The sequence below is a fragment of the Castanea sativa genome, chromosome 1 (genome assembly GCF_040712315.1).
Source record: "Castanea sativa cultivar Marrone di Chiusa Pesio chromosome 1, ASM4071231v1".
Taxonomy (NCBI): Eukaryota; Viridiplantae; Streptophyta; class Magnoliopsida; order Fagales; family Fagaceae; genus Castanea; species Castanea sativa.
Window position 1 is genome coordinate 82,922,979 of NC_134013.1, and position 27,389 is coordinate 82,950,367.

The 27,389-nt window shown below is 37.3% G+C and overlaps 1 protein-coding gene across 1 annotated transcript; it reads left to right on the forward strand.

Moving 5' to 3' along the window:
- The first annotated feature begins 15,456 nt into the window (after positions 1–15,456).
- On the forward strand, positions 15,457–26,785 carry LOC142622648 (histone-lysine N-methyltransferase ASHR3). Its single transcript, XM_075796167.1, has 11 exons — positions 15,457–15,946; positions 16,871–17,017; positions 17,792–17,956; positions 20,383–20,409; positions 21,274–21,388; positions 21,613–21,706; positions 22,222–22,315; positions 22,647–22,725; positions 23,232–23,403; positions 23,470–23,550; positions 26,212–26,785. The coding sequence occupies exons 1-11, from the start codon at positions 15,584–15,586 to the stop codon at positions 26,366–26,368; spliced, it is 1,494 nt and encodes a 497-aa protein (XP_075652282.1). The 5' UTR covers positions 15,457–15,583; the 3' UTR covers positions 26,369–26,785.
- The last annotated feature ends 604 nt before the right edge of the window (positions 26,786–27,389 follow it).

Sequence of the window (27,389 nt, forward strand, 5' to 3'; positions counted from 1 at the left end):
GCTAGAGTCGTGTAATTTATGGATGGTAATACACTGTTTTTATTTTAAGTGATTCTCCTAGATTTTTTTTTTTTTTTTTTTTTTTTGAGGAGTCTTGAAACAAAGGCTTACGAATAACATTGATGAATTCATTGCCAACAAAATTTACTACAATGGCATTGAGTTATAAGGATTAATTGATGTTTTTTCTTTCGTACAGACTACAGACATCTTTAGGAAACCATCAAAATGCCTAGCACACTTCTACTTTCATTCTGAACTATTTGTTGGAAGTTTTCCATAAGATCCGTATATATTTATAATAATAAAAAAAATTAAAATTAATAAATTATATTGATCCTAGTGAAGCTAAGTAGTGGATTATTTGTCACTTATTCCCAAATTAACACCATCACAATAATAATTTCCACAATCCAACGCGATATATATATATATATATATATATATATATATATATATATATATATATATATATATATATATATATATAGATTTTGGTGAAAGTGGAAAACTTTTGAAGAATTCTTCACAAGAAAATTGTCTTTGAGGGTATCTAACCTTACAAGAAAATTTTCTACTATAGAAGATATAGTTGTTACAAATTTGTTTATACTTATATAAACCTTTGTAGACTAGACGCAAATTGTAACAGTAACCCCAGCACACCACTCATTTGTGTTAGGTCCATAAACGTAGGTTGGAGAATTGTAACAAAAAGTTTGCATGTGCTTGAGAGTCTATTTGAAGTCCAAGGCTTAAGCCCAACCAGCTCAAAGCAAAAGGAAGTCATTGGAATCTAGACACTTAGGGCCCGTATGGTAAGGCCATTTGAAGACTCATTTTTGTGACTTAAATGCTAAAAACCTGGAGGCCCACTTTGGAATGAGTTGTTTGGTATGGGAACTCTTACCAGGATACTTAGATTGCAATACTCAATATAGGTAGCTTAAAACATGTATTTAGAGAACCCATAAGTAAGTATATACAACACTTAAGTTATCGTTCTAAATAGCATAATTGTAAATATTGTGAAAATCATGAGACCCACACATAGGTAATGTTTGGATAAGGCTGAACGTGTCCACGTTTTGTTAAAATGCGTTTCAGCCTTTTTTTTTTTTTCCTGGACAGCACCTCTTGCACTATTCATTGTCCATGAATAGTGCAAGAGGCTTATGAACAGTGCATTCGCTGGCGTTTTACACCTTTCTGTTTTTTTTTTTTTAGCAGTGATTTTTTACTTTTCCGCACACCAATAGGTCCCGTGCACTGTTCACGGGACCCACAAACTTCACTTTTCAGCAATTTTTTCATTAAAAATTAGTCTCATGGTACTATTCACACATTTAAAAATTATTTTTTTACAATTTTTTCAGTTTTCAGTTGTATCCAAACGAATCCATAGTCAATTGATTTGACAAAACACAACTGTTTTTTTTTTTCTCTTTCTAGTTCACGCATTAGACAAGATTTCTTTATTAAATGCTCATTTCATATCCATACCAAATCAACATCTCACCGCTTTCTCTCAAATCCACTCTTGACTCTTCTTTCTCTCAAATCACCATTAATCTTTCAAATCTTCCTCTCAGCTTCCAACTACTACTCAATAGTCCTCATAATATCCCATCTAACTCTCCCAATCTTCTAAATCATGGTAACAATTATGTCACACCACGCCAATAAATGGATCATGACAGATTGTATCTGCAGACATCCAAAAGTTTATGATGTATTCACAACTGTCCGATTGTTCATGATAAAATATTTGTGATCAAATTAATCTCCATTTGATGATGTGGACGATCAGCAAATGAAATCAAACCACGTGGCAACGTCAAGTGAAGAAAGCCATATGGCAATGTTAGGAAAAAAGATCTATATGGAAAGTTCATATTAAATGAAATACTAAATTAAATTCATAATTAATTCTTAATAAATGCTGACAGAAAATTTCAAATTAAATATTATTAAATTGCCTATAAATAGGGGCTTCTCTAATGAGAAAAAAGAGGAGAAACTTAGAGAGAAAAACCTTATTGACATTCTGCCAAAATTGAGTCATCTCTAAGTCCAAAAGAGCACCCTTGCTCCCTCAAAAATCAAGCTCATTCCTACATTTTCAAATCAAAGTAGGGATTTTACTTCAATTTAAATCGAGATCAAGCCAATGGCCCTCGCATCAAATCAAGTACGTTCAACTACTCATTCAACTTGGAGGCATTAAGGCACAATTCAAGATCAAGCTTCACAGCCCCTTCAGAATGTAAAGTTTCTTGGAGATCAAATCAGAGGATTTTATTGTATTCTTTCATTTGTAAAGAGTCACACAAAGGATTGTACTCACACACATACAAATCAATACAAATTGATTATTTGATACTCTATTTCGTGACCATGTGATTTATCTTTTATGAAAATTGTATGTACAGTATCCCAAGTTAAATTATAGTTGATCATCTATAGGAATGATTCTATATATTTGGTATTCAAGAGGGACTTTTCTCTCTCTTCAATAAAATAAATTATTTTATACTATTCATGTCCGTGCATTACACGCTTTTTCTATATAAAAGATACTCATACCAAACACTCAATTTTGTGTTTTTAATTTTAAAAGAATATTACAAAAATATGTTACCAAACACATTTTTTTGCATTATGAGTACTCAAAATCCTCTTACCAAATGGGCCCTTAGGCCTAATCAGTGACAGAACTCTTCAAGGGCAATGGGGGGCCATGCCCCCCCCCCCCCCCTTTCCCCTCTCAACCTTTGAAAAAATCTATATTAGTATGTATATTAATGAAATTTATATACTTGGCTCCCCTTTCCCAAAAAATTTAAAGAAAAAACTTTGGGCAAATCATAAATCCAGTATAAGCAAAAATAATAACAATAACAAATCAATTACAAATCCTAGCAAAAAAAAAATCACAAAAATCTAATAACATTTACCCAATTTTTCCTTCTCACTTGAGAACTCTATGCCCCACTCAAATGACTCTACTCTCGTAGCTATAGAGACAACTCCTATGTCACATATTGATCGCTCCATCCACACATTAGTTTAATCTTGAAAATATTAAGACGTGTCAATTGACTTACAAAACTCTTAATTATAAAATCCTATTATTGATTTTAAAAAAATACAAATACAAATAATAATTAATAAATTAATGCTAATAATGCAACGTTGTCAACCTCTAGTAATGATATTTGAATTTTTAAAAATTTTTGAACAAAAAACTTCAGCCCCCCTAAGTTTAAATTCTGGTTCCGCCTCTGGGCCAATAAGCTATCCAAACTCTAAAATTTGTAGCTCTACGCCTAGGGGCTTTGTGACCAAATTCTTTTTTCACCGTCAATCAAAGAAGATCTGAAGAACTAGTGATCAAGTTGAAGCTCCTGCATAGATGTGCTGCTATTCAAATCTTCAATAGGGTTCTTGAAGTCATAAATGGGTTGTTCGTGTCAATAGAGTCTACGTAGAATAATCCAACGAGGTTGGAGCTATAATTAGTCACATTAATAAGTATCTATTGGAGGTAGCTTTAGACTTATAAAGTTAATTTTACTATACAAATTAACTTCAATTCTACCAATGGATTTGTTTCCATAAGAGTTAGGCCGTAAACCCAAAGTGTTTTTCTAATTAGAGTTTTCACTTTATAACTGTATTAATGGTATTTTTATTTTACTTTCTGCACTTGTCTATTTAGCAATATTTGTAGACGACTAAATTTCTTAGTTCGAAATAAATCAAACAAGTAAAATAGTTTCACAAATACGAATTTGTATTGATAAATGTGTGGTACAATTCTCTGTAATTACAAAAGAGTGATCCTCTTATTCGATCTCCTTGAAAGATTTATTGATTGGAATTGTGGTAATGTGATTTTGATTTGAACATAAGATATTCTTCAATTTGGTTGAGGAATGGATCGAAGATCTTTGAAACGGAATTACAATGAATCTCTGGCTATGAGCTTGTTAGAAATTCTTTGTTCTTCATGTTCTTCGTGTGTTCTTCGTGTTTGAAGGTTTGTGGTGGAAGTTCTTCGGTGCTTTAGAGGCTTAATTCCGTAGAGCTTCGTTGATTTATGGTTTGTTGAGGTTTCTGGAGGCTTTTGAGCTTGATTCCAGTGAACTTTGAGATCTGGACGAGTAGTTTGGATGATTTTGCTTTGAATGTTGTCTGTATTCGAGATTGAAGTTCTTGAAATTCTTGAAGGCTTTGGAGTTTGATTCCGGCAGAGCTTCTGAATTTCTGAACTTAAGATATCTTCTTCCTTTTTTCTCTGTCTGTCCTTCTAAATGTCTTAGGAAGGCTTCTATTTATAGGAGTTTAGGGGTGGGTGAGTGATACGTGGCGGAGTCTGATTGGTGACACTTGTCACAGCCTGATTGGTCCGCTTATGTCATCGCTTACACGTGCTGGATTGCTTATGTCATCGCTTACACGTGCAGGGCTGCTTGTGCCATCGCTTACGCATGCTGATGCAGTTTCATGCCATTATTTCAATGACACTTGGCAAATTTCTATTGGAATCTGAATAGTGATGGCAAAACCTAGCAGCAGTACGTGGCGCCTTGTAATTGGTTGTATTTTGTGGACTTGGTAGTATGATGTGTCAGCTTGTGATAGGTCAGAAATTTTCCCTCTCTACAAATGCCCCCTCGAGGCTCATTCATGCACACAGTTTTGGAGTGTGGTGAATGAATGAGTCTTGAAAGAAAATGGGTCTTTTTTTTTCTTTTTTACTTGACTCTTCTAGTGAAATAGTTGAAGGTGGTGGAGCTTTTAACAGGATGAAGTAATTGCAGAAGAGTAGACCCACCCATATGAAAGGTTTTGATGAGACCGAGAAGGGGTCTGCCAGTATTTGAATATGCTCGTGTGACCGAGCTTTCTGAGCAAATGTTAAGTCAAAGTAATTTCAGAAGAGTATTTTGGATCGGTGGCGATCACAGGGTGTTGAAGATGGAGGAGAGGTGAGGATGTTGGCTGGGTACAGCATGCAGAGCTCTAGAGCTAGCCTCTTATTTTTAAGGACTTCTGGTGAAGTTATATCTGAAGGGTATACTTCGGGTCACAGAGAGAACATGTGAGAGTGTGGTTGAATGCGAATCTGTTATTGCATCACTCAGGTTAAGTTGAGGTAATTTCAGAAGAGTATTTTGGGTTTGTTAATGTTGATGGTGAAGAAGATAGAAATGAAAATGAAGTGAATGAGTGAAACATATGACACCATGGTACTGACCCTGCATGTTGGGGACTCTCTGGCATAGATGTCTCTGGTAAGTACATCTTCAGATGTGGGACTGGCTGCATGCTGAATGAAGTCTGACGGCAAGTCATTGAATGTGCTTGTGTGACTGGACCATACTAACGGACATTAAGTTGAAGTAATTTCAGAAGTATATTTTCTGAAATTCTTCAAGCTGATCTTAAGTTGGAGTAATTCCAGAAAGTGTGTTTTGTGGTACCAGCAATGATGACCTTTGGACCCCATGATGGCGGAAACATGGGATGAGGCTTTGGTGACCCTTCACCGACACCAAAGGCTAATTTCTGATGAGCTGGTACCTTGGAGGTCATCACAAGTGTTGGATGGGAAACAATTTGTAGGATACCCCAACACGTTTTACAACCTTCAACTAATGCCACTTGTTGGAAAAGCACAAAAGATGAAAGATAGAGCTAACTTGTGATCCTGGTTTTAGAAACCAACCAGGTTGCTGTTTGTTCCGAATTGCTACTTCTAATGGGAGACCAAGCAGTTGGAGAGAGACTACGGAAGCCCTGATCTTAGGAATGGGTGTCTCTGCTGGACTTGGATTTTCTGGTCAACCAAACCCAAGAAAGCATGGAACAACGATGCAGACCGTGTTATGAGTAACTTTATGGACAAATGAGGTCGTTAAGTAGGGAAACAAAATTTGTTTGAATCCTAAAACAGCGATAATGTTGTGAGAAGGGTTTTTACTAAACCATGAGAGGGTTGATTTCAAGCTGATTATGAAGCGATTTTGGTTGCTAGGTGTTGAGAATGATGAGGCCACAGTGAGAAATGGCCGTGAGAAGGAGGATTTGAAAATTTGAAAGAAGCAAATCTTCATTTCATGATGTGTTTTTTTTTTTTTTCTTGATGGATTTAGCGGATCCGGCCCTTCTATTTATAGTGAAGAGATGAAGAATGGTAGCTGGGTGGTTTAAGAATGGCGGATGAGACTTTTTGGTGAGAACGGTGGATGGGAACGGTAGGCGCCGAATGGGAATGTTAAGTTGGAGACTGGTAGGCACCGACGGAAATAATTGGCTGAAGTAGTGACCCAATGTAATTTCAATTTTGAGACATACTTGTGAGAGTTCGTCTGTTTTTGAAAGGGGAGCCTTGATCAAGTCTGGAGGATAATTTTGAGGGAATCCAGACCAAATGGATGGATCTCAAATTATGATCTTGAGAGCTTAAATTTTGGACACCGCTAGTACTTTGGAGAAGCGGGTGTAGTTTTTAAGTCCAAAACAAATACCTGGATTTCAAAAATCAAAACCTTTGCGAAAACCTGATAGGACAAGTTTTGCTTGAATATCTTGATCTTCGGTCAAAGTTTACACCAAAGCCAATAGTTGTAGACTCACACTATTTGAGCAATTTTAGATTCTCAAATGAATAAATAGACCCCAAAATTGAAAAGTACGCGAAAAATTGAGCAAGACAGGTCAATCTTAAAAATTTTGACTTTTGGTCAAAATTTGTGCAAAAGTCAATTTTTTTAGAAATTGGACTGTTGTGCAATTTTCGAGCCTCGGTTGAAGAAACAGACCCCAAAATTGGAAAGTACGCGAAAAATTGAGTGGGACAGGTCCGTTTTGAAAATTTTGACTTTTTGGTCAAAGTCCAAGTTAAATACTTAATTTGCCAAAGTTTTTTTTTTTTTTTTTTTCTCAGGCGGTCCGGATCCGGGTCGGGTTTCTGGGTTGAACCGAGTCGAAGCGGGTCGAACCGGGCTGACGAGGATGACGTCATCAACCTGGGGCGCGAGTGATACATGGCGCGTGTGACGCGTGCCAGCGCATGTGGGGAGTTGATCCGGCGCGTGTAGACGAAGTCCGGCGCGTGTAGACAAAGTCCGGCGCGTGTAGGCGCGTGGAAGATGATGGCGGCGCGTGGGAGCACGTGTCACTTCGTCGGAGCTTCTGGCGGCGCGTGGAGGCGCGTGGCTCATCGGTCGAGCTTGAAATTTCTACATTTTGTAGTTATAAGGCCGTAGAAGACCCCTATATGGTCGGTTTTGTGAAATTGTGCACAGATTTGCACAGTTTTGATGGACTAAACCGATGGTCAACGCGAGCTTGTGGCGGCGTGTGGTGGCGCGTGGCTCATCGTTTGGACCTAAAAATTTCAGGTTTTGTAGATTGAAGGCCGATAGCTCTAATGGTGGTATCAGTTTTGTAAAATTGTTCTCAGATTTGCGCAGATTTGAATGAGAAACTCGCGGGTAGCTGAAAATTCTTGGCCGTGTGTGGCGGCGCGTGGCCGGGTATCTGGGCCTGAAATTTTCAGGTTTGGTGGATCGAAGGCTGTAGAAGATTCCTGTGAGGTCGGTTTTGTGAAATAATGTCTGGATTTTCACAAATTCGGATGAGAAAGTCGTGGGTCTTTGTTGGACTTATGGCCTTTTGGTCTAATTTTGTGGTGGCCGCCCTGGCAGGATGTAAAAATTCAGACTTGCATGTGACTTGCCATGAATTCAGACTTGCATTATCTTCTGTCTCTATGGCTGAAGATGCTCTTTCATTTCAAAATTCAGCGCATACTTCTCTGATTTTAAGTGCATTTGAGTTTGCAAAATCTGACTTTGAGTTCCAATTGTTTTCACATCTCTGAAATGTGAATGTAAAATTTTTTATTGGTCAGTTGGGTTTGCTGGCTTTCTTCATTTTTTTTTTGTCTGCTAGTTTAGCAGAAATTCTCTATATAAGATGTGAGGTTGGCTTCGTTCATTTGGCCATTCTTAGCCTTCAGTCTTCTTCTCCAGCTTTTAAGATTTTTTTTTTCTTTTTTTCTTTTGTCCTTTGTTTAGACATGTAATGAGATTTTCTTCTGACATTTTTTTTTTCATTGTTGCTTGTTTTTGTTTTGCAGCTCAGTTTCCTTGATCTTTGGGTTTTGACATCAAACTTCACGCTGACGTTCTCATAGAAGTGTTTGCCTTCATTTGGTCAAAATTTGTATTTCATTGATAGCAACATTGCAAGAACGTATGCCTTCATGTTGCTACATTTTTCTTGCATCAACAATCTTTTAGTGATATTTGTCTTTGCAACGACGTTTCTATGAGGATATTCAGCTAGGCAACGATGCTATCACCAGTACTCGTCTTTGAAGTCATACTAGCTCCGGTGTTAGTAATTAAGCTATACCAACACTTGTATTTGCAACACAGCTATATCAAGAATCTTTGCAACGTAGCTACATCAAGAGTCTTTACCATGAAGCCGTGCTAGCATTTGTCCTTGTACTGAAGCCATATCAACACTTGCTTTTACAATGAAGCTGCATCCATATTTTTCTTTGCATCGAAATCGTGTCACCACTATCTTTGTCATGAAGCGGTGCCAACACTTGCATTTTCTGTGAAGCATCACCATTAATTTGTCTACTGAAGCAATATTTGTACTTGCATCTTCTATGAAGTCGCAGCACCATTTGCCTTTGTAACGAAGATGCACTAGCACTCTTCTTTTGCCATAAAGTTGCCTTGACACTTTATTTGCATTGAAGCCATGCCGATATTTATCTTTGCCATGAAGCCACAACAACACTTCCTTTGTACTGAAGCTGTGCCGACATCCATCTTTGCCATGAAGCAATGTCAACACTTCATTTGCATCGAAGCCGTGCCGATATTTATCGTTGACATGAAGCTACTTCAACAGTTCATCTGCACCGAAGCCATACCGACATTTATCTTTACCATGAAGCAACGTCAACACTTCCTTTGCATCAAAGCCGTGCCAACATTCATCTTTGCCATTAAGCTACGTCAACATTTCATTTGCATCGAAGCTGGGCCAACAGTTCATCTATATTGAAGTCGTGCCGACATCCATCTTTGTCATGCAGTCGTGTCAACACTCCATTTGCACAGAAGCCATGCCAGCATTCATCTTCGCCATGAAGCTACGTCAACATTTCATTTGCACAAAAGCCATGCCAACATTCATCTTTGCCATGAAGCTACGTCAACACTTCATTTGCATCGAAGCTATGCCAATATTTATCTTTGCCATGAAACTACGTCAACACTTCATTTGCACAGAAGCCATGCCAACATTCATCTTTGCCATGAAGCTACGTCAACACTTCATTTGCATCGAAGCTACACTAATATTGGCTTTTGTAATGAAGCTTGAAGTTTCAAGAAGCTCCCATCAAGACTTTGAGGATGCAAAGAGATGCCAATAAAACCTTGAAGATGTGAGAAGAATGCCGCCATGATTTTGACATTGCACGAACATGCCCTTAGAGGAGAGATGATGCAACATCAACTTCAGATGTTGGAGTAAGGTGATGTTGTCCAGATTTTAGAGACATGATGTGAAACAACACCACTCAGAAGGGAGATGACGTGGTTCAAATTTCAGAGTTGTGAAGTGGCACAACCTAGAAGAGAGACAATATAGCCTAGACTTGAAAGGTACAAAAAAGATGCCCCCAGGAGATAAGTGTTGCAAAGTATATTTCAGAGACGTGGGAATATGTCCACCAAAGATGAACAATGCCATGCAGACTCCATTCCTTGCAACAGAGGTTGAAGATTTTATTTTACTCCACAACCGAGAATCAACTTATCATTATTTCAAGGAAAGCTAAGTAACATCAATTCTTTGCAGCTATCACTTTCTATCACAATGATCTTCGAACATCATATAGTGAGCAATTGATTGATCTTAAGCGACGCCTTGCCAATCAAAGGGTTCTTGAAAGCATGTTGACGACCTTTGGACAAACTCTTCAAGCTAGACTGGCAGTCCTTCTTCTTTTTATGTGACTGAACTTAGTGAAAAGTACTAAGCTGCCTACGTACCCCGGAGAGGGATCAAGTCATTACGTAGTTCAACCAAAATTTTTTTTTTGATGATTTTTTTTATTCATGGTTTTGATGATCTTTTTTTTTTTTTTTTTTGGTTTTGGCGATTTTTTTTTTGTTTTTCTTTTGTTTTGTTTTATTTTTTTTTTTTGCTTTTATTTTTTTGTTTTTCTTTTTACAAAAAGGGAGGGCTCACGTGTGTAATCCTCGCCCTACACCCCACGGCGTTTCATGGGTACCAATTGCGCAATAGTGGGTATCACCACTAATCGAACCCGAGACCTTGGCCTCAAGGGCGACATGGGCATCCAACCACTACGCCACACTCACAAATGGTGACATAGAGTGGGATTAATTTATTCTTATTTGTGCACTTTCAAAGGTAATGGGAAAACATCATGTACCTTTGCAGTGCTGCAGTGGGTAGTTTAAGCTCTTACCGAGGAGCAATTCTCGATTTTCAAGCATAGAAGCGTTTGAGGAACTTCCCATTGATGGGGCCGATCCTTACACTCTCATTGTCAATCAATTTGTAAGCCTTATTGGTGTTTGCCCCCTGCCAGAGAGTTGGAAGTACATCACAAGCAATGGTCACATGGTTTGACCCGACAACTTCGTCAAGGTCTAGATTAATCTTGTTTTCTTTGGCAAGCTTCATGATTTGTTCTTTGAAGACGAAGCATTTTTGAATTGGGTGGCCAATGATGCGATGATATTTGCAGTAGTTAGGGTCATCAACTTTCCCTATGTCTTCTGGTCGCTTGCATTCTGGCAATTCAACCAGCTGTAATTGCAATAGTTGTTCTAAGATGTTTGGCACATCTTCATCGGGGAACGGATATGATTTTTGCTCACGTTCCTTAAAGGTCAAACGACGCACTTCGTTCTTTTGCCATCCTTCAAATTGTTTTTCATTTGTCTTTGCTCCTCTCCTTGGAATTTTAACTATGGTAGTGTTAACAGTTATTGGGTCTTTGAGATTGCCTTTTGCATTCTTGTCATTCATCTTTACTTCCGATCTGCTTTCCTAAGGTATGGGAGGTTTTGTATTTTCATGGCAAGAGATACTCAATTCCATGTCGTGCGCACGAGTTGCCAATTCTTCGAATGTTCGGGGTTTTATCCCTTGCAGGATGTACAGAAGTCCCCAGTGCATGCCTTGGATGCACATTTCTACAACAGATATTTCAGAAAGTCTATCCTTACAGTCTAGACTCAAAGAACGCCATCGATTGATATAGTCAACAACGGGCTCGTCTTTCCACTGCTTAGTATTGGTAAGCTCCATCATGCTTACCGTACGACGTGTGCTATAGAACCGGTTGAGGAACTCCCTTTCAAGTTGTTCCCAACTATCGATTGACTCGGGTTCTGAGTCTGTATACCAATCAAAGGCATTCCCTTTTAGTGAACGAACGAACTGCTTTACAAAGAGGTCTCCTTGAGTCCCTGCGTTCTCGCAAGTTTCTACAAAGTGAGCAACGTGTTGCTTAGGGTTTCCCTTTCCATCAAATTGCAAGAACTTAGGGGTTGATACCCATTTGGCATTCTCATATTGTCAATGCGTTTCGTATAGGGTTTTGAATAAATGAGAGAATTTGTAGAAGAACCTCCATATTGTGTTCGTATGGTATTCGTTATCATGTCCTGCAGTTGTTGGACAGATATTGAGGCCATTGAGGTGGATTGTTCTTGTCGGGGAGTGTTTTCAATTTCTCTCCCTTCGTCATCCTTTGCAGATGTGATTTTATGACCATGGCTTGATTCATCAAGATCTTGTACTTCGAGTTTGTTCATTAAAGTTGCAATTTGGAGGTCCTTATCTTCAAGTGCTTTTATGAGAAGGACGACCCTTTGTTCCATTTCAGCCATCTTTTCTTCCATGGTAGAGGTGTTAGTCATCATGACTGACACAGCTTCCACAGATGATGGAGAAGGAAGTGAATTGAAGTGAGCATGTGAAATCTCATCTTTTGGGTTCCCTTTGATGAGAGAGAAATCGTGCGACCAACTTCTTGTGAAGGAAGAAGGGGATTTGCCCCCATACTTGTGGTGTTCCAAGGTGGAGTTGTCCTTGTTGATGACCTTGTTTCTTTTAAGAGGGTCTAAGGAGATGATTGTCTGGACCTTGGCTTCCTTGGTTGATTGAGATTGAAGTTGATTGTGAGCTTTAGGTTGGCTACAATTGAATGCTCCAATGCAACTGTTGGTGGTAGCCGTACCAAGTTTAATTGAAGTAGCTATTGTTGAAGCTTGAATGTTCTTGCTAGAGGCCATTGAAGTTGGTAGCAAGATGATGAAGATTTTTTTTTCTTTGAAGGAGAATGAGATGAGAGGCAGAGAGGTCCCACTAGGCGTGCCAGAATTTGTAGACGACTAAATTTCTTAGTTCGAAATAAATCAAACAAGTAAAATAGTTTCACAAATACGAATTTGTATTGATAAATGTGTGGTACAATTCTCTGTAATTACAAAAGAGTGATCCTCTGATTCGATCTCCTTGAAAGATTTATTGATTGGAATTGTGGTAATGTGATTTTGATTTGAACATAAGATATTCTTCAATTTGGTTGAGAAATGGATCGAAGATCTTTGAAACAGAATTACAATGAATCTCTGGCTATGAGCTTGTTAGAAATTCTTTGTTCTTCGTGTTCTTCGTGTGTTCTTCATGTTCTTCGTGTTCTTCGTGTGTTCTTCGTGTTTGAAGGTTTGTGGTGGAAGTTCTTCGGTGCTTTAGAGGCTTAATTCCATAGAGCTTCGTTGATTTATGATTTGTTGAGGTTTCTGGAGGCTTTTGAGCTTGGATCCAGTGAACTTTGAGATCTGGACGAGTAGTTTGGATGATTTTGCTTCGAATGTTGTCTGTATTCGAGATTGAAGTTCTTGAAATTCTTGAAGGCTTTGGAGTTTGATTCCGGCAGAGCTTCTGGATTTCTGAACTCAAGATATCTTCTTCCTTTTTTCTCTGTCCGTCCTTCTAAATGTCTTAGGAAGGCTTCTATTTATAGGAGTTTAGGGGTGGGTGAGCGACACGTGGCGGAGTCTGATTGGTGACACTTGTCACAGCCTGATTGGTCCGCTTATGTCATCGCTTACACGTGCTGGATTGCTTGTGTCATCGCTTACACGTGCAGGGCTGCTTGTGCCATCGCTTACGCATGCTGATGCAGTTTCATGCCATTATTTCAATGACACTTGGCAAATTTCTATTGGAATCTGAATAGTGATGGCAAAACCTAGCAGCAGTACGTGGCGCCTTGTAATTGGTTGTATTTTGTGGACTTGGTAGTATGATGTGTCAGCTTGTGATAGGTCGGAAATTTTCCCTCTCTACAATATTGGTAACATGGATTGAAGAAACTCCATCTTTTATTGACTCTCTAGCGTTTAAGGATGCTTTTTTTTTATCCTCTTATTAAATAAAATTGCCGTATTTCTCATCTAAAAAAAAAATGTCGATATCACAATTAATTAATTACTTGAATTGGCTTAAATTTGCTATACTGTTTGCAATCAGGGTCTAAATTCCATGAATACATCTATGGCGAGATTTTCATTAAAAATATTGAATACGTGTCTGGACATCTTTTCAAACACCTAATGTACACAAGCATACAACTGGGAAAGCCAAAGTGAACAAACAAGACATGAATGACATAGATACAAATGCATAGCCTTATATAATCTCAACCAAATTTGTGGGAAAATGTAAAGAATGTGAAGGGAAATTCATTAATATATATATATATATATATATATATATATATATATATATATATTGCATCAGAAAAATTGGCATTACTCACCTTAGAGCATCAGCATTCATTTTTCTCAATTCTATCATATTTTACCATCTAAAAAGCTATTTTATTATTTATATCATACCATTTTTCAACATACCCAACATCCAAACTTTTATTCTCCTATTCTACTCTTTAAAATAATATTTCTACCCAATAAATTAATATATCCCATTCTCTCCCATCTCTCTCTTGTCTCTAATTTTTAACTCTCTTCCTCTGTCTCTCTTCCACTGAAACCACCATCACCACCACCTCCACCTCCTCCACCTGCTTCACTGCCCACCACCCACCACCGCCAAAACAAAACCCACAAATGACCAACAAAAACCCAGCAAAATCTCCACGCCCATGATCCCACGATCAACAAAAACGCCGATCTCCATGACCAACAAAAACCCAGCAAAAACACCGATCTCCACATCCCACGATCTCTATACCCAACGCCGATCTCCACATCCCACGCCCAATGCCGATCACCACACCCAACGTCGATCACCACACCACACCACACCAAACCCACTTCCACTGTCGACCCAATTGCCACAACAACTCCACCAATCTCCAAAGAAATCTAGGAAATCGTGGCCCACCTAGCGAAAAAACCTAGCCACCACCACGCAAAACCACCACAGCATCGGCTAGCAACCACTACCCAATCACAGTACCACCACCATGCCACCACCATTCCAACCACCAAAACCCACGCCGACAACCACCAAGAGAAACCCACGCCAATCCGAACCCATGCAACCCATGGCAAACCCAAACAAAACCCACGGCAAACCCACAACCCAACACCGATCTCCACACTACACCTAAACACTGATCTCTGCACCAAACCCCAAACTCCAATCTCCACGCCACCACACTGATCTACAACGAGAGAGAGAGAAGAAAAATAATGAGTGGGTGGTGGCTTGCCATGGCTGGTGACAGTGGGTCAAGCCATAGTGTGGTGGCTATGGGGTTGAGTAGAAAAGAGGAGAGTAGAATGAGAGAGAGAAGGAAGATAGAGAAAAGAAAAGAAATAATGAGGGAGAGAAGAGAGAGACAATTAAAAACTAATTTTAGAAATACAATTGAGCTATGTAGCTCAATTGTAATTTTTTTTTTATAATTCTGATGGTTTACAAGTTTTAATGCGGGGTGTTTTTGGCTCTAAATTGAAAAAGAGCCTTACATTTGGCATATCCCACTTTCGGTGCTGATGCTCTTAGAGGATGTAAATAAAAGAAAAGCAAAATTCACCTGTTGTGATTGATTCATAATCAAATGGTGGTTGATTGGTTGCAAAAAATTTAAAAAAAAAAAAGAAAAAAAAAAGAGAGAAGATTTTTTTAGTATTAAAATCCCAACATACAAGAAGAGTGCAGGAGTTGGGAATTGGGAATTGGGACCCATCAACAAGACCCCTCTCTGGAATTATTCATCACCCACCAACCCAACCCTACCCAGCCCATCTGACCTGCCAGGGGGCAATCTCGTAAATAAAACCAACACACTAAAAAAAAAACCTTTATTACCGCAATTTTCACTTTCCCCTCCTCTCTGCAACTACAAGATTTTCACTTTTCCCGCCCAAACTCCTCGCACTCTCTCTCTCTTTCTCTCACTATACATAGTGAGAGAGAGAGAGAGAGAGAGAGAGCAATAATGTTCTCTTGAGTCTTCACAAAAATGCCAGACCTCGGAAACCTCTCCCTCTCGTCTTCTCTCGCTCTGACTAACCTCAAGCTAGTTCCTGACTCAGATCCAGACCCACCCAAAACCCTAGACCAAGAAGCCCGCCATTGGGACCAAAGGTTGCGATTCCCGATTCTTCACAAAGGGGAGGTCAGCGATGTCAATGCTAATGCTAATGCTAATGGAAATGGAATTAGGGTTTTGAAGCGGGGCCGGGGCTCGTTGTACCGGCCTAAGAAGGCCTCCAATGGGAAGAGCTTGGAGGACCATGTGAAAGCTTGGGCTCTGAGTAAGATGGAGTTAGGGGTTCCCGAATCGCATTGCTCGCTTCCTTTCCTCGTCGGAGCTCCCAAAATGGTACCTACATTTTTACTCACTTTTGAGAATTGAAAAAAAAATTGATCTTTTTTTTTTTTGGTACAGTAATTTGGGAATTGTTTTTAGAATAATTTGTATTTGGTTTAAAGCATTTTTATGAAATGGGATGTGCATAAATTTCTTAGCGTATTAAGGGAACCGGTTCTTTCAAATGCAGTGAAGAAGAAGCAATTTTATTGAAATGAATGTTAGCTCGTAAGACTGTTTTAGAGGCAATTCTCGTTCTTCAGGATCGGGAGCTTATCTGCTTGAAGCTTTAAATATTGCCTCTTCAAGTATGGAACTATAAAGCAACATTTAACTAATTCATTAATTACGAGTTACAACAAGTTTACTAGTATCAAACTTTGTCCCCACTTTGTTGAGTGATGATTCATACTTTAGGTTTCTTCTAATGTGAGGAGCATGAAGAACAACTTTCGAAGAAAGATATTTGCCAGAAGTTAATTTCAATAGTATTTTTCGCTTTCCTGCAAGTAGTGTAGTATGAGCGTCTTCTAGATTGGCGCTTGGTCCGTCTATGACTTCCTTATAATTGAAAAATAGATTTTTTGCTATAACAAATATGTCTGGTGGCTATAACAAATACTTCAGAGGCAACTACAGCTATCACCTCAGACTCTGTTAGATTAGCTTGAGACTTGAGTGATTAAATTTGAAGCTTGTCCAATCTTTCCACCAGTTTTCAAGCGTAGGTGGAGCTGATTTTTTTTATATTTGTATTAAATTTGAAACATTTTCAACATAATGAACTTGTTTGAAAGGCGTATTTTCCTATTTTTTGTTCATGGACTTGTTAATGATTTTCGGTGAGAATTGTGACTCCAAAATGATGCTTCGTAATGCATTCTTGTCATTTGATACTTACCCATTTTGTTCCTCTCCTGTTGGCATCCATTTCAGATTGAATGTCTTGTTTGTCATAATTATATCTACCCTGAGGAGGGGGTGTTATGCTCTGTTCGTGGTTGTCAAAGACTCTACCACATACAATGTGCAAAGGAAAAGCTTCAGGTCTCAAATCTGAAAAAGTTCAAGTGCCCACAACATGTAAGGTCTCATCAAACCCAATAGTAGTTTCTTTTTTCTTGATTCTTGGATGTATAAATCACTGCACTGTGTTAATTCGCTTCAATGTAACAATAATAGAGACACACACACACACACACAAAATGTCATAATTTATGCTTGTATACAGCAAACAAGCTGGCTATTAATTTGTACTTTGAAGCTGCCCTGCGTATTTTTGTGCTTTATTGATTTTGATATGCCTTCAGTAGTTGGTCCACTTATTATTGAAATTCTGTCTAGGTTGTCAATACACACTTAATAGCTGGTTTTTTAAAAAATGTGTATCACATCAAATTCTTACTATATTGAATTGGAAAGGCATACCAAGACTTCTTTTGGTTCTTACTATTCCTTAAATTTTGTTAATTTGATTAAATGTAACAAGGTTGCATGCACACTTTATCTTATATTATGCCTCTACATTATAAAAAATCTTGCTTTTATTCTATACATTGAAGGTGCTTTGTGTATTTTTGTGCTTTATAGATTTAATACAACCCTTCTTATATTTGCACTACTTATTATTGAATTTTATATAGGCTATTGAAATGTGGGTCCCTTGGTTCTTTTTTTGCTGTTGTAAGAAAATCTTTGTTTAATGTTTCTTTAAATTGACACTTTTTTTGCCCCTGTTGATTGATATATGTTAATTATTTTTTTTTTGTCAGAATAATGAATATCTAGATATTCTTATTCATTATTATACTTCTACTTGTAAAGGTGCTAATGTATTTTGCATCTTTCGATGAGCAGGCCTGCTTCATTTGCAAACAGAAGTTACATTGGCGGTGTGTGCGGTGTCCAATAGCATCGCATGATAAGTGTGCACCATGGCCAGACCAAGTAAGGCATCTTGAAAACCAACCAGGGAAAGCTGTTTGCTGGAGGCATCCTAGTGATTGGCGACTAGATAGGAAGGTCAAATTTTCCTTTCCTTTGTCAATTTGGTTTCATTACTATTATTGCCTTTTTGAAATGTCTATTATAAGGGTATTGTTGTTGCCTATTTAGTATTATTGATAAATGCTATTCTGGGTCCCCTCATCTTCATAACTTTTTCAGCAATATTTCTAGTTATATCAATGCAATCCACATGAGGACCATTCTTTTATTTTTATTATTTTTATTCCTTTTGTATTGACTCATTGTACCATGATTATGTCTTGATTAACAAAAATTCATTAGTCAATTTTTATTAGTATTACATGTCTAGTTTTGAGTTTGTATAATTCATGTGAGGAAGCAACATTAGACAAGAAATTATTTTTAAATGTTCTCTTGTGAAGGCCTTTTTGTGTGTTGTGTGGGCATGTGTTGAGTCCATGTTTGGTGTTTAATAGGTAGATCTTAACTATATAACGATTGCGAGAAACAGTAATTGTAACTTGATGTGGCTAGTGCTTTTCTTGAGCTGTGAGAAATGGTATCTCAGGACCTTGATAAGGACATTAGGGATATAGGTGGAAGATATTTTGATACCCAAATTGGATATGAGTGTGAGTTGCGTGGGCATGTGTCAATTCCCACATTGAGCGTGTACTAGGTTAATCTGGGTTATATAAGCAATTATGAGGAAATCTAATTGTAACTTGACTAGTCCTTTTGGGATATGGAGCAGACGTGGATAGCGTTTCCATCAGGTCACAACACACATGATTGCCAATCTTGTCATGTATGCATGAACAAAAACACGCCGAAGCTTGTTGTCTTTGCTAATGGATCAATGGGCGTTAAATTTGTTATCTTGTGCTCTATTGGCCTTTACTTTCACTAAGGGTTCCCGTTCACCAATCTTTAAATTGCATCATACCAATCTGCTTGTAGCACCCACCAACAATTTGAGGGGGGAATGATAAAGAGTCAAATATTAACCATGATTCATGACCATGATTGATGCCTTCTATGTAATGGAGAAGATCATATCTTAATTATGATTCTTACCCATGATTGATGTGTTCAACTTGCATATTATTGTCAATGAATGTAAATCCACACTTCCTATTATTAAAAAAAGAAAAGAAAAAAAGAATGTAAATCCACACCCTATATACAATTGTAAAGTTAAAGCCTAACGGCTCAATCTAATATAAATATAACATTACAGCCCTAACAAGGAAACTCTTCCCAAATTACATTTACTAATTGCTCATGAATCAACACATACATCTTAAGTTCTATTTTTGGTGGGGTTATTTAAATCCCAATTGGACTACAAATCAGAGTTAGCCCTTGTAGCACCCACCAACAGTTTGTGGGGGAATTGTAAAGAGTCAAATCTCATTTGCAACGCTGTATTCTAGAATAATGGAATAAAAAATAAGCTGCCAAAGGGAGTTTAGGAACATTGGGGTCAATAAAAAGAAATTTCTGGGGGAGTTGAAGAGGTTGGATGTGAAGGAGGGGGTACATGGGCTCACTGAGGAGAAATGCTGATGGAATGAAGTGCTTTGGTAGTTACAAACTTGTACATTTATGAGAACCCTTTGAATCCCACTCATAGGTTTCTAGAGGTTGCAGCTTTTCCAATATTCTCCGTGGCATGACACCCTGACTTTATGACCATCTATTGATTATGAGGAAGAATTCTAGTGTATATGACCCCACTGGTAGGTTTTTGAAGGTTGTTGTCCCATCCCTGATATTTTCCATCTTGTGACAATATTGTTTTGTAAGCATGTGGTTGGCATCAGTAAGTTCTATATGTTTTTAGGAAAATATAAAGTGATGAAGTAAAATCTAGAAAATATCTTTTATGAGGAACATTCTAGTGTGTCATTTGTAGTTGTTTTGTTAAAATCCATATAAACATTTTGGCGAGAAAAATTGTTGAAAGTAAGGCATTTTGTGTTACCTCTTCAAGTTTTTGGTTAGTTTGTTGCATTACTAGAATCTCAGTTCAATGTGTGTGTGTGTGTGTGTATCTTAGATACCTTTTACCTCATTGTTCAATGGTCTTTCACATACTGTACCCATTTTTCTGTGCCTGTATAGTGCTTGTATTTTTGTTGCTTTCAACCTCTAGTTAAGCACTTAGAGTGCTGAACTGTGATCTATGAACTTCTCAATACGTTGTCTTGTCATTTCTCTTTAAACCTATTTAACTAGGTAACTGATACATTAAGTCGCTGTTCTTGTGGGGCTCTTTGATTTACCATCTAGAGTGCTTTAAATACTTTTGTGGCTTATCAAAGAGAAAAAGATGCTTTTGGGGTTGAGTTATACAGATTGGATTTAATTCAACTATCTCTCTGTATTTTAAATTTTCATTGAAGTTTTATTTCTTCATTCAAATTTTTCATTGATTAGGCTGGCTGACAAGACTGATATATTTGTTGAATGAGCAGCATGCAGCTCGGACAAGTGACATAAAGGTAAAATTCATGAGGAATCTGTTAATATTATTGTTTGAACTTATAAAATGTAATCAAATGTTTCATGAATGCCCTGAAATTAAGTACCCATGTCAGACATGACAATTCTTGGTTAGGGGTATGGACATGGGATATGCTGGGCCTGCCTGCTGTCACATGGTGACGTTATAGATGTGCCAAAGAAACGAAGAGAATAACATTCAGGATCCTATGAATCTAGAAGATTTTTTTCCCAATATGTTGCAAGGATGAATATTTTATAATAAGAATAATTTTGTTGCATGCAACTTTGTTTGCATGAATAATTTATTCTGTTGTGACAGGTAGAATGGAAAAAATTGAATCTTTTGGTACTGATTTGTCTCCTTGTGGTTAGAAATTGAAAGTGGAGGCACTCAATATCAGATGCAAGTTAACGCCCAACACAATCACCCCATGTATATGTAATTTTGTGAAATGCTTTAGGAAATTTGCATATTTTCATTTAATATTTTCCTACCTTCAAAGTCTAAACCTAGAAATTACTATGCTTTGTCTGTGAGTTCAGTAGAGGAGTTATGTACTTGTACTTTGGGTGTTAGTGTTTGTTGTTTATGGTTTACCTTGTCAGGATGGCCTTTAGTCTAGGCCCTTACCAAATCAAAGAATGAACAAAATGGAAGTAGAGGGAACATAAATCTTAATCTGACTTATTGAATCAGCAAATTTTTTCGACTTATACCTGTAACTTTTAGAGAAGCAAAGAAAGTCCTAAATGTTCCATTGCATATAAAGCTATAGATCTTATATTTGTTAGTCATCATCATATACCAGTGTCTAATTCTCTTTCTCCCCAAAAAGATAACGAAACTCTTCAAATTTCAGGAAGTTTTTGGTCGCTTGCCTCTGCCTTATATGGATGAGGAGTTCAATGTTGACTCAATATGGAAAGACATGGAAAATAAAGTGGAGCCACCTCCCTATATGCACATCAGGCGCAGTATCCTATTCTGTTATGTTCTATATTGGATTAGTTATACTTTCTCTGCACTATCATTTTATCAATCATTTAAGCAGATCATTGCATATTTGTTAAAAAATTTATTGAGCAACTTCTTGGTGAAACAGTGAATGTTGCTTCAATTTGGCAGGTTTTTTTTTGTTCCCTTATTCTAGAATTCAGTGTTTATAACTACTATGGCACTGGCCTCAACTGAAAAATAGATATCTACCTAGTTAAGAAGAAGCGTGATGATGCTGATGATGATATTGGATGCACAAATTGCAGTTCTATGTGCTCTGAGGATTGTGTCTGCAGGTCATTTTCGTTTCCCCTTTTCTTGGGAGGGTGCGTCCTGCCTGCTTCCCCCCCCCATCCCTTCTTTTCTCTATTAAAGTGGGGTAGAGAGATATTATCGATGGGCATCTACTAGAGTATAGGGGTTTGATTCTCTTATTTATGGAATTGATTGGACATAAGGTTGGGATAAACAGAGAAATCATTTCCTCAGTTTGATAATTTTCTCTATGAAATGGAATTGGTCAGTTTTTTGTAAATAAACCACACAATTTTTCCTGCACAAATTGCCAAGAGCCATGTAGCTCAGGTGGTTGACACCTCCTAGTGTTTCTAAAGGAGACATCTAGGGTTCAACTTCCCCCTCTCCCAATTATCGAATTAAAAAAAAAAAAAAATTCCATGCACAGCAGTGGCATTACTTTCTCTCCTATCTCCTTCAATTAAATTCTTTATTAACTACATTGCTATTCATTTGAGTAGCAATGTTATAGATACTCTAGCTGCTTCAGCATTTTGTTTGTATTGCTTAATAGGGTTCAATGCATAAGCTGCTCTAAGGCATGTCGCTGCTCAGAAAATTGCACAAACCGGCCATTTCGCAATGAGAAAAAGATCAACATTGTCAAGGTGAAAATTTTGAATTCAGGAGTGCATGAAGTTTTTTTTTTACCTCAAACTTGTATTGTTCTAGGAGGCCTTGGCTGCATGCTGTGGCGTTGGCAGTGTGCCTCTTGCCCATGGGGGGCTGCCTTGGCCTTGGCAGCATGCCCATGGGGGCTGCCTTGGCCTTGGCTGCGTGCCCATGGGGGCTGCCCTGGCCCTGGCTGCGTGCCCATGGGGGCTGACTTGGCCTTGACAATGCAATTATTTAGGCTTTTTTTTTAAAAAATTATTTGATTTCTCTGTTGATGTAGTTCTTGGTTTCTTAATAACCATTTAATGATTATCTTCCTCTCAGACAACACTCTGTGGTTGGGGAGTAGAGGCAGCGGAAAAAATTAATAAAGGCAATTTTATTATCGAGTACATTGGAGAAGGTAGTATTGTCACAAGCCTGCAATTTTTTTTAAAATTGTTTTTTCACCTTTTGTTCTGTTGCTTTGGCTTTAGTTTCATGAATAAGAATCTCACATTTCAAGCATTGCCTCTGTTACTCATGCCTTGTGATGCCAATCTTCTTTTTTATTTCACTTTTCTTGGGTGTATATATGATTAATCAGGTCACTATATCCTGCCTATTTGCCTGGAAAGTTTGTCACTTTTTAATCATAATTAGGTAGGAGGATTTGGAAGTTTATTCAAATTGTGTGTATGTGTTAAAACATGAGCCTTCAAAGCAACCTCTTGTTGCTGCAGCTGTGTGCTCATATAAATCATAATTGCTTTTCTTCTATAGGAGATTTTCATTTGGCTTTTCTTGGGGTTGCTAGTGAAAATGACAAAATACTTTTCTTTGTAAAATAAAGACTGGTGTCATTCTTGTGAAATTAAACATATTTTTCAAGCTTATTGTACTGGTTAAGTTGTTGAATTTCTGTTTCAGTCATTGATGATGCTCAGTGTGAGAAAAGACTTTGGGACATGAAATACAGAGGTGCACATAATTTTTACATGTGTGAAATTCGAAAAGACTTCACAATTGATGCAACTTTCAAGGGGAATGCTTCTCGCTTTCTAAACCATAGTTGTGATCCCAACTGTGTTCTGGAAAAGTGGTTAGTATGATTAGTTTAGTGACTGTTATGTCCTTTCTGGTTTCTTATTGATATTTTCCCTTCCAGGCAAGTCGAGGGGGAAGTACGCGTTGGTGTTTTTGCTGCTCGGTCAATCAAGATTGGAGAGCCGTTAACGTATGATTACAGGTATATCTGGTTGTACCTTGTACTTATGCTTTACTTTGTCTATATAAACCCATTTTTTATGTTGCTGGTCCTTTATTAGTAGTTTAACAAAATAAACAATCAAAACCAGTCATACATATGGATGAAGATACAAAGTATTTGATATGTGCTTATATTTCGATTACTGTGTTTTCAACTTAATCCTAACCTGAACTTTTTTGTGTTAGGTTTTTTGAAATATTCGACTGTATTTCAAATTTATCAGGGGACCCTGTCAAATTTCATCAAGGCTTGCCTGAGTTTTATTAATTCAAATCAACATAACTATATTGTGGTCACTTTTGCTCCTTGATATTTCTTTCTTCTTTTTGTGTGTTTGGGGTTTGGAAGTAGGAGGGGTGGGGTGATGGAACTTGTTTAGATGAGTCATAGTGCATCATATTTAATCTGCTGAGCATTTACAATTACACCATAGAGGCTCCCATGTTCAAATCTGCATAACCATTTGTAGTGGTCATGCATTCCATGTCTTCTGATAATGGCACTAGATTTCTGTGCTTCATCAAATTATACAAATGATGATGTACATTATACAAACTATGAACAAAAACTAAATCAGTAAATACAGAAATGTGGATGTGATGTGGTGGAAGTTTGCAGCACCTAATAAGAGGTTCTGTGGACTTTTACGTGTTAGACTGTCAATTTGTATCATTATTTAAACCATTTGTGTCAGGGTTTTCAGTGGCCTAGATGAAGAGATATCAGATTTCATTTAGACAATTTTAGTTGGAATAGGCTCTTTTTTTTTTATCTTTTCTTTTTTGCTAACATGAGTGTCTAGATCTCTTCGAGAACCTAACTATTTTGCCTGGTGTGTGTAGTCCCTTCATTCCACAAACACTAAGTAATTATAGGAAAGTATTCCTCAGAGATGGTCCCAAGATGTTGGTTAGGAGTTTGAAACCCATGACCTCATAGATCTCATAAAATCTTGGGAACCACTAGTTGGGATAGTGGTTACGCTTTTGGTATGTGATTAGAGGTGGAAATTGGGAGGTGAGTGACCGTACATTCACAAAACCATGACATCTATGTGAGCGTGGCAGTACCCCTATCAATCCATTCTTGCACATTCTCTAGCCTGGCTCTATTATTACTCCAAGTAAATAATATCCTCTGAAACCCAAATGGACTAGTTGGCACTGTTATAGGATCTCTCTGAACTCCATCATCCTCCCAATTTTTCTATCAATAAATCCCCTCTTCCTTTGTTCAGTAATTTTATTAAAATCACTTGTGCACAACCAAGGCTTCTAGTCAATTCTGCTCAGGTACTTAAGGAGGGTTTCATGATTCTTTCTGGCGAGAGCTATCTGGGTATCCATAGAAACCCGACCTCCAGCACTTGTTGGGGCCACCAACTATGTGAGCATCAATATATTGGCATAGGCTTTGGACTATCTTTTATGTAGGGCTCTCTTAAGTTCTCCTTGTGGCTGTTGCATGAGGCAGATGATGGTGCTGTCTTGACCTTTGAAGTTGATGTTGTAAATATTCAACTATTTCTCCTTGGAATAACATGATATAATGATGCATTTGTGTGTTTGCAAATTAGCAAAATACTTTTTGCTTTTTTCTTTGTCTTAGCTTTATTTCAAATAATGTAACTTTTAGCTTTTATCTTATTTTTACTCTAAAGGTCTATTTGAGATCCGCTTATTTTGCTGAAAGTACTGTAGATAAAGATAAAAGTTAGTTGAAATAGTACAGTAAAATCTATGAATAGTAGCAAAAATAAGCTGATTAGTAAAATAAGTTGGCAAAAATAAGTGTTGCCAAACGCACAATAAAAAAAAACCTAACTTTTAGTTTTTTGACTCACATTATGCAAATAAGCTACCAAAAATAAGGCAATTTCCAAACAGACACATAATTTTTTCTTCATGTCTTCCAATCACCATTATTGGTTTCTGAACATCTAGCTGACATCAAATTTGCTTTTTCCATACCAAACCAATGCTGTTGGCTGACTCTTCTCATTGTCCATAAGGTTGTTTGTATGCTTTCTTAGCGGTGATTATTTGTTTATAAATGTATTCAGCATGGTGTCTATCAAACCTACTTATATCTCCTTGTCTTATTGTTCCAATATGTGTTTAATTCTGTCATGTCCTCAACAAAAGTCCACCTATTTGTCTTTTACACAATGAATTTAAAAGCATTGCTTTATGATCTCTCTGGTTTTGCCATTGCTGCCTTTCTCTCCAGAATCAGTGCCACTTTATTTGTAGACTAATTGTAATGACGTTTTGCATGTGAACAATCTCTAAATTCTTAAAAGGGGTGATTGATTATTAAGAAATTGGGTTCATTTTCGTGACTGGCTCCATTAACTAATTATTGGCGTGAAATTTGCTTGTGAACAATCTCCTATTTTGTTTTCTGAGGTTTCTATCTAAGATATAAGAATATTATCTATAGAAAAATGAGAGAACCCCTCCAGGCATCCCATAGCTGGTGGTTCTAATTAGTACACCTTGACTGAGAATTATATAAAGCAACAGGTCCTTGCTTTACTGATTTTTATGGCTACTACAAGTTTTTATCATATAATTTGTTAAGAGTCAGGACCTGTGAGTTGCAAAAGAGTGAGAAGTTATTTGGTTTTTGGCATTGTAGATTTGTGCAATTTGGGCCTGAGGTGAAGTGCCACTGTGGAGCTCCAAGTTGCCAAGGCTATCTTGGGACCAAAAGAAAGATTGGTAAAGTGGATATTTGCTGGGGAACAAAACGGAAGAGAACATCAACTTCTTGCTTAACTATCATAGCAGTATGATTTGTATTGACAAATGTTATAGGTGGGATAGTCTTGTCATATATCACTTCCCATAAAATGTGGTCAAATAAAAAAACTAAAGAAAAAGAAAAGGAAAAAGAAGGGAAGTAGAAAGTACAGTCTCTTGTCATTGTTTTTACCCATTCAAGCTATTACATCCTCTCCGGATTTTTTTTTTTTTTAACATCTAATTCCCCTATTCCCAGAAATTTTCTTCTGTAGACTTGTAAGTGTAACATTGTGAGTTAGTCAGGTAAAAAAAATCTGAAAGAATATCAGATTGGTTGGAATTATAGTTTTGGTAAATATGTGGCACTGAAACTTGTGTTCACAGCATCCTTTTCATGACTAATTGATTCCATTGTCTTGGGTTTTTTGTACCTGACATTATTATCATAAGAAATATTCTCAAATTCCCGAATAGTGTGCTGTTGGGTTTTTCCCTTTTGGGTGTGAAACACAAAGTGCTGTGCTGGTTTTAAGGAATGAATTTCCTTATAGCATAGCAGATGCTTGTTCATGTTCCTAGTGCCTTGTCCATCTTCACTTGACCAAAGGCGACCTATATATGTTCATTGAGGGTTTATTTGTTTTTATTTTTTCAATCAATTATCCAAGTCCGATTCTTACTAGTCATAGGAAGGATTATTTTTATTCTTTTCACATGCATTCTACCTTTTCCTCTCCAATTTCAGTTATACGTCCGCTTATATGCGGATTTCTAATTTTTTATATGATCCATGAATGATATAAAATGGCATTTCTATTTGGGGAGCTTGTTTGGATTAAGCTAAGATGTGAAAAGAAACGGATTGTTAAACATGGTATAGTTATATAATTGAAATATTGAGAAATATGAGATGCTCGGGTTAGTCTATTGTGCAAGAGTATATTTTTTTTAATTAAGACTAAAAATCATTGTAAATAATTAAAATAAATAATGCAATATCTTTTGAATAAAATTTGGCTACAAATTTAGTTATAACTAACATTAAGGAGTAATTTATGTTCTTGCTATGTA

Bases quoted from the DNA above. Each gene is read 5' to 3' on its own strand.
- LOC142622648 (XM_075796167.1), top strand. From the start codon at position 15,584: ATGCCAGACCTCGGAAACCTCTCCCTCTCGTCTTCTCTCGCTCTGACT. The intron at 20,410-21,273 runs GTAAAATTCATG...TTCAAATTTCAG, and splicing joins CTCGGACAAGTGACATAAAG to GAAGTTTTTGGTCGCTTGCC. The intron at 23,404-23,469 runs GTTAGTATGATT...TTTCCCTTCCAG, and splicing joins AACTGTGTTCTGGAAAAGTG to GCAAGTCGAGGGGGAAGTAC.